This window comes from Centruroides vittatus, unplaced genomic scaffold (genome assembly GCF_030686945.1).
Source record: "Centruroides vittatus isolate TY-2023 unplaced genomic scaffold, ASM3068694v2 contig_1103, whole genome shotgun sequence".
NCBI lineage: Eukaryota > Metazoa > Arthropoda > Arachnida > Scorpiones > Buthidae > Centruroides > Centruroides vittatus.
Window position 1 is genome coordinate 19,890 of NW_027120707.1, and position 8,617 is coordinate 28,506.

Genomic DNA, 8,617 nt, shown 5'->3' on the forward strand with positions numbered 1-8,617 from the left:
TAAATCGAAATTTTAAAAATTTTGTAAAAAAAAATTTATTTTTTAAATTTTTATGTAGACTGTGTCATATGAATACCCGCTGATGAGGGACGAACAAGTCCGAAACACAATATTAAAATTATGAATTGCAATTGCTGGATATCTCATCCAGCGGAATTGCTGGATACAGCGCATTCTTCGGTTTGCTGGATCTAGCGCTGCGGATCCGCAAGTACTCAGTTAACTATCTAAATAATGGCGCAAAAGTCTACGCTGTCGGTGTTTCCGCTTTGCTACGAGCGCAATTGCTCGGCGGCGAGAGCGACGTCGATGTTCAGTGCGGCACGTGCTACAGCCCCTCTCTACACCGCACCGCTTGCCCTTTTACCTCTGCTGATCTAATTGCCAGTTTACTTTTTGCTCTCGCTAAATAAAGTGTCTTCGCGCTAAATAAAATAAGTAATTCTTGTTTTACTCCTGGTGCGTGGTTCTAATTTACGGTCGGTTGTGACGTCAATAAATCACGCGACGGAACTATTTATGATTATTTTATGACCTTGAATCCAACTAGCGTAGAGGCAAAGAGGGCCTTCTCGCAGCTGGATATATATGCAGTTCATTAAGAACTAGGTTAAGAGACAACACCATCAATACCATTTGTTGCTTGAGATCCTACTTCAGAAAGGTCAAAAAATAACACAAGTAATTGATTTAATTTTATTTAATTCTTAAAAATACGTTATTTAAGACAGAACTAATATTTTTACAACTTCTACCGTAATTCTATTAAGTAAGAGTTTTTTACTTTTATTCTATAAGTGTTTAATGGGCTAGGCTAGGCAATTTTATTATGAAAATAAGTGAAGATACTGAGACTACCTAGTTTGTTAAATAGTTAATTAATGAGTATCAGTATCTTAGATATATGATGATATGAATGTGTGTGATTGATGATTATGATAATAGTAACTAATAACTAGACTACTACTAATTACTTACTCACTGCTTTACTAACACTAATAATTACATTACTTATAACTACAGACTGATATGCGGAGCATATATAAGAAAACTGGTAAGACTGATAGCCACTTAGCCACTGATTATCCGTCATTACATTATTATAATATATTAATATAAATTAATTAGTAGAATTACCTTTGCAATTATATAACATAAAGATTGCATTATAATTATAATTTAACTAAACATTTAAAGTTAATTATATCTATCTCAAGTGTTAAACCGAACCAAAGTTAAGTTTACTACCTAAATGTGTAAGAACTTTTACTGATTTATAGTGACCAGTCTAAATAATAACAGTTTCTTAAGTATTTAAAAAAATATTTTACTTTGTTAAAAAACACATAAATTGCTGGATAGATATATAGATAGATAACACTTTATTGCACAAAAAATAAATCCATCTGAAATGATCTTGGTCCAGCAAAAATCCAGCTGGAATGAAAACACTGCTGGATTGTAATCCTTAATTAAAATGTACGTGTCCAAGTATTATAAACAAAACAATTATTTTATAATCTGTGAAACTGAGTTGCAGTATCTTTAAAGCCAGTTTAATAAGTCCTGCTAATAGATACGTACTAGTGGACGAAATAAGATTATAATTTTAATTTGCCACATACTCCATCAAAGATAAAGATCCGTATGAACCAATTTGGGAAACATTGAACAAAGTCGTCGAGGAAACTGCGGATATTTCCGGGTAAAGAAAAAATATAGGGTCGTTAGTCTTTGTTAATATGAAAATTATTGCATAGTCGCATAACTTTCGAAGAGCCAGTCAGTGTTTTGCTTGACTAATCCGCATTATTCGCGAAGTCCCGGGAGAAGTGACTTCTTGAGGATTATTAAAAGTAAACAGACTGTCCTGGAAAGGCGCGGACCAACGACCAAAGTTTTAGGTTTCAGAATTTCGTGGTCACTTATGGTCCGATATACGGTACTTAGCAGTTCCTAAGTTACAAATTCCTGCGTTCTTACGTCATACGTTGAAAACATGGAGAAAAACTGGCGCTCTATTTCCGGCCCCATACAAGATCTGTACGGCTTCTAATACAGGCCTGTACAATTGTGATATAAATATACCTCATAAAAAGAATATTTAGATTCCTATGTTGCGAACACCGAAATAGTCTTTATAACCACACCCGTCACGGGTGTGGTTATGAAGACTATTTCGGTGTTCGGAACATAGATTCTAAACGGTGTTCACAACGGATTCGGCCAGAATCTTCAAGTTAGACCGGGGCAGAAATTCGTAAAGTTGTGTCATTTTATTTTTTAAAACAAGTTTAAGGAAGAAAGTAAATTTCAAGGATTGTTTTAATTACTATAATTTTTTAAGGTTGATAATGACGGTCATTATTGATAGAATTCTCTTACTTCAACCGTGAAAACAATGCACAAAAGATTTTTGAAGTTACTTTCTTCCTCAAATGACTTTAAAAAATTTATCTTTTGTTCATTGTTTTCGTTTTCTTCTTCGAATGACTGCTACCGAATTAACTTCCTTCATCGATAAAAGACATGCGCTACGAACGGAAAAAAAATTTAAAGTTTGAAATAGTTTCATTAAAATTAAATTTAAAAACAATATTTAAAAAAAGACACCACAAACAAAAATACTTTTTATTTAATTTTTACAAATATAAATCATAGACCACGCATTAAAGTGTCTCGTGTTGTTTAGAAATAAAATATAAAAGTTTTATTTTTTTAAAAATTAAAGCCATTATTTGTTTCTTGTTAGTTATGTAAAATACAGTCAACCTCTGAAAAGCGGACGGTAAAGAAAAAATAAAAAATAGCCGTTTTTTGGAGATCATTTTGTATGCATCTTTATCCAAATTAAACTTTTGCAGGACTTTCGATTAAATGGTTTTTAATACAGTCGTATATTATATAATATTTTAGTAAATTTTATTATAATATAAATATGCAACGCCCAATAAAAACGATTTCGACTGAAAAAGTGACAAACTATTTAACATAAACCTGCTTCAAATGGTTAATTTCAAATGAAATCAACCAATGAGACGTCGAAAAGTGAGAGGAAATTACTTCACACATAACAATTAGAGTTGAAAAAAGCACCGATTTTCTACTCAGAATTTTTAATACTTGAGGAAATTATTTTTCATAGTGAAAGGTAGTATATTCGATCTGATAGTATCAATCGTCGTGAAGCACCTTACGCCGAATATTGTCAGGATAATTCAGGATTTTCTTAATTCAAGATAACAATGAATAAACAGGTAATAATTTTACTATTATACTAAACATCTGAAATGCTTGTGCTGATATAATTTTTACTTAATTTTTTAAGGTTAGAAGAAACGACACTTCGAAGAAAACGAAATGTTTGTGTCTGACAAACACCGTATCTGGTATAATTGGTCGACTTGGTGTAGTAATTAGTCAATATCCCGTTTACTTTGTCATAGTTCCTGTCATTGCCTCCGGTTTATTATCAATCGGGTCAATCAGAATTCAAACGAATGACGACATCGATTTTCTCTTAAGTGCGGACAGAGGTAAAGTTTTTGATGCCAAACAATTTATAGAAAAGACATTCTCTATGATATCGGATAATTTCGATTTTTTAAGAATTAGTAAACGCCCACTTTTTCCAATGATATACATAGTAAATGACAGAGAAGGCAACATTTTACGCAAAGAATACTTAGAGGAAATACGAACAGTAGATAAGATTGCGAAAAATACCATAGCTCATGTAGATGGAAATAAAATTGTTTACTCGGACGTGTGCCAGATAGTAGATGGCAAGTGTTTAGAAAATACTATTATTGATCTGTTAAACAACTCCGAAAATGCTATTAATGAAATATTAAGGTTAAAATATCCCGTTAATATAGATCCTGTAACATACGCGTACAAAATTTCTGGTGTAAATTTGGGAGGGGTGACGACAGACTACAAAGGATACATAAAACTAGCAAAAGCCGTTCGTTTATTGTATGTACTAGACGAATCAGATAGAAACAAGAAAAAGTGGAATGAAGAATGGACGAAGGCACTATACAACAAGTTGAAAGATTACAGCTTCGAACATATTAAAACATTTCCTGACCCATTCTCTTCTACCGCTTCTCAAGCAAAACGTATTTCACAGCAATTAGTGTCGTTGATAAGCGTGGCGGTGGTCGTAGTGGCCATTTTCTCCATGTCGACGAACATGACTAACAATTGGGTGAAGTCCAAACCCTGGTTAGGCGTAGCTAGTGTCGTATCTGCAGGTCTGGCTGTGGCCGCCAGTTTTGGATTATTATCTGCTTGTGGAATAGAAAATCTTCAGTGGAATGTCGGCTTACCTTTCATTATTCTTGGTAAGATAAACCATAAAATATTTGCAAATACTAATGCATTCTGCATTACTAATTGTTATTGCTTGATATATTAAAGCTACGGAAGTAGACGACTCGTTTGTCGTATTGGCTTGTTGGAAGGTGACAGATTGCGGTGACAGCGTAGAAAAGCGAATGGAACAGACGTATCGCAACGCAGCCGTGTCCATCACCATAACGTCTCTAACGAATTTCTTCTGTTATTGCATTGGCATGACGGCACAATTTCCAGGCATAAGAATATTCTGTTTGTATGCTGCGACGTGCATCTTTTTCAGTTATTTCTATCAGTTATTTTTTTTTCGGCGGATGTCTAGCATTAAGTGGATACAAAGAAGAGAAGGGTCTTCATCCTTTTACATTTAAACCAGCTTTAGGTAAAAATTTTAAAATTATTTGACCTGTAATTATTTTTATAGTTACTGTAATAATAATTTAAAATTAAACTATATTGTGCTACACAATTTTCTTTTTATTGACAGGGCTATTTACTTAAAATATTATCGACAGACTGTTAATATGACTTTATTTAATAATTCTTTGATATAAATTGGAAATTACAGAAATAGTTAATATTATGTGTAAAGCGGTATAGTTACATTCGAATAGGAAAATTACATCAAATAATGTTACCGATACCACAAAATATGATTTAAATGGTTTTCAAAAGTGCCGAGTTTAAATATTTGATTTCGTTTTTACGTAATTTCATTCGCTGGCAGATCACCGTTTGATATTTTGCAGCGAATAGTACAGTTTTTTAGAGCTAGAAAATATTATGACATCTGAAAAATTTAAGATATAATTTCGATTCCTGTCTATTTGACCATTGAACTTGTGCCATTTCGAACCATCCGAGTACCGCGATAAATGTGACAATGACAGGCTAAAATAACCACACTCTTTATATGGTTTTCATTTTAAAAATTTATTACATTTTAGCCTAGTGATTTATATAACTACATAAGCTAACTTAGTGTCAATTGGTCCATAAAATATTCGTAAAATTATCTGTTTTTGCTTATTATATTTTCAATAATATTACATATCATATGAATTTTTTATTATTATTAAATATCATACAAATGCCCATTATTCATCTAAAGAAAAACATTTAATTTTACAGAAACTATTCGACAAATTGACTGTTACAATGAAGTAAATGAAGACTGCTTTATGAAGTTCTTCAGAGATACATTTTCAGCTTTTATTTTTCACCCTTTGACACAGATTCTTACTATCTTATCGTATTTCATACTATTGTCAATAGGTATATGGGGTGTTTTGTCCTTACAGGATGGGCTGAATGTTTATAAATTTAACTCAGAAAGCTCCGAAATTTCACAGGGATTTCACGTTTATTATAAATATTTTACCGAATACCCTTTTACGGTGCACGTGGTAATTAACGAAACTTTAGATTATTCTAATCCAGGAGTGCAACAGACAGTTTATAAATTCATGCAAAAATTTCATACTATTGAAAATATAGCCGGACAAGAATACGAATTTTCTTGGTTAAAATATTATAAGGAATTTCAAAATCATCCCATTTCGAAATACTCCTTGAGGGGTTACGATCTGTCTCAGAAGCAAGATTTTATGGATGCTCTCAGAAACGTTTTCTTAAAATTCATAGGAGCCAAGCAATTTAAAAGTGACATCATTATTAATCACAATTACACTGATATTGTGGCCAGTCGTTTCTTATTCTTAGCAAATAATGTTTCGAATAGAGTAACCGAATTCAAAATAGCGAACGATTTATCGAAAATAGTCGAAGAAGCGCCATTTTCCGTTGTAATTCATACAATAATAACACCCGTAATCGAGCAAGGAATTGTTATCAGACAGATAACATTTCAACTGTTCTGGATTACTTCGTTGTTAATTTTTGTCATTTTTGTATCGTTAATTCCCAATTTGCATTGCGCTCTTATCGTCGCTATTTGTGTCGTGTCCATCACGTTGCAGACAATCGGATTTATGTCTTTATGGGCAATTAATCTAGACATCGTGTCTGTGATGACCCTGATTCTGTGCATCGGGTTTTGTGTCAATTATCCCACCCACATATGCTATTGTTACATTACTTCGTCACAAACAACGACTGAAGGAAAGTTAAAGGATAGTTTATGCCACGTAGGCTTTCCGTTAATTCAAGGGGTAATTTCTATTGAATTAGTGTTATTAATTATCGCATTTCATAATATATTTGTATGCACTACTTTTGTTAAAATCGTTTTCATAATTGTACTGCAAACAATATTTCACGCATTATTTGTTATTCCTACAATCATCTCGATAACTTCGTTATGTACAAGAGTATGTCGTGAAAGCAGTGTATCCATACTTTGTTCTTGCATGTAGATGTTACCCTTGATAAATGCATAGTAATTAAAAACATGAATTTTAATGTAGAGTACATGTAACTTCCTGATATACTAAATTATTGTAAATAGGAAATATTAATAAAAAAAATATTTTTTGAATTTGCTTTGATGATTTAAAATATTCCAGATGTTCAAAAATTTTTTTCTACACGTTGTTTGCTTGAGTATTTTTTATACATGTGTTTTAGCAGCAGGAAATCCGATATTGCCGACTGGATTGAGAAATTAATGTACTGTACAGCAAAAAATGACAAAGGATTGCTTTTAGCCAAGTATTTTTAGGAGCAACGAGGTAATAAATATTAAGCAGTTTATAAAATTAAATCTGTTTTACAGCGATCAAAATCACTATTACCAGGAATTATATCAGCAACCTTTAACTAAAAATTCCAGAATTTGTATCCAATATAGTGATTAAATTGATGAAATACGAAACTTAACACTTGTGAAATCTGCATTGGAATCTTGGCCAATTTCTTAGGTGTTTGATAATAAAGAAGCAGAGACTCATCTATGTGTTACACAATGAAAAGAGAATTTTTAATAAGTTAGTGCAGAAATTTTATAATCAATGACATTAAGTTATTGATTTTATTACATTGAACAAGTAATAAAACTTAAAAAACGATCCATTACAAGTATCGTAATGTTCAATACAATGTTATTGAACATTAACATCATGTCTGTATTTATTTTATTATTCTAGTAAATCACAGCGTAGATTGAAAAACGGAGAAAGGGAAAGAGAGAATAAGTTATAAAAAAAAGATGGTGATAGAAATGCAAGAAAAAAATGCAAAATGAGAGAGAGAGAGAAAGAAAAACCCTGCTAAACAATTATCTAACTGCAACTTGAACACTAACTATACAGTCAAACCTGTTTTTATGCGGGGGATAGGGACCGCATTAAAAAAAACGCATTAAAAAAAATCTCACGAAACTTCACGAATGGCTGTAAATAATAGTTTTTGCAACACAATTAAAAAAATAATTTTTTTATGCGGTCAACAGGGACCGCATAAAAAAAGTCTCACATAGAAAATAACTCAAAACCGTACGAAATAGAATTTATTGACAACAGATGTCAGCACCTGACTGCATCGTCTGGTCTATCGTCTGTTTTACATATTTTTGTCCAGGTGGTGTTTTGTTGACTTAAAAAGTAAATTATTTCATTTTTCGCATATTCATGCAATAATATTACTATAATAAGTGCATTTATGCTATAATAAGTTTATTTAGCTATAATAAGTCAACGTGAGACATGACGAATCGCACCAGACTAGTCGCCAACTATACCGCACAAATTAAAAATTCGCATTAAAAAAATCGCACAAATAAAAATCGCACATAAAAAGAGCGCATAAAAACAGGTTTGACTGTATAGTGTATTTACTCGGACACATGGCAAATTTCATTACTAATTTTTATTCAGTTGACACGCGTATTAAGTGCTTGTACACGTTTCGGGCTGTTGACGGCCCTCTTCAGCCAACTAAAATACAAGTATATGGTTACAAATTAAATTATATAAATAAAAGGTTATACTGTATAAAACATACTTTCAAATCACAGATCTTTGTAAACATAAAACTGTTTTAAAACTTCTCTATACATTAATCAATTTTTGGCATCTGATGGAGAATTATACATTAAGTATCGCGTTTTTATCAATTTTCGATGACAGTTACATAAGTCTACAACATACCTAGTCGATCTTTTCACATCCAAACCAGATATTCTATTGTACAAACAAGTTCTTAATTAATTTTACACCTTTTTTTAATATAATATTACTAATTTTTTTGCGTACGACTGTGTTCATTTACATAGTGATGTGGTAGATTGTTTTGCCAC

The 8,617-nt window shown here is 31.9% G+C and overlaps 1 protein-coding gene across 1 annotated transcript; it reads left to right on the plus strand.

Moving 5' to 3' along the window:
* Positions 1 to 3,634: 3,634 nt before the first annotated feature.
* On the plus strand, positions 3,635 to 6,533 carry LOC136975955 (patched domain-containing protein 3-like; the record flags this gene model as incomplete). The annotated part of the gene is made up of 4 exons (XM_067271138.1): positions 3,635 to 4,349; positions 4,426 to 4,614; positions 4,685 to 4,744; positions 5,638 to 6,533. Coding segments are annotated over exons 1-4 (1,860 nt in total), but the record flags the coding sequence as incomplete, so codon positions are not given.
* Between the last annotated feature and the right edge of the window lie 2,084 nt (positions 6,534 to 8,617).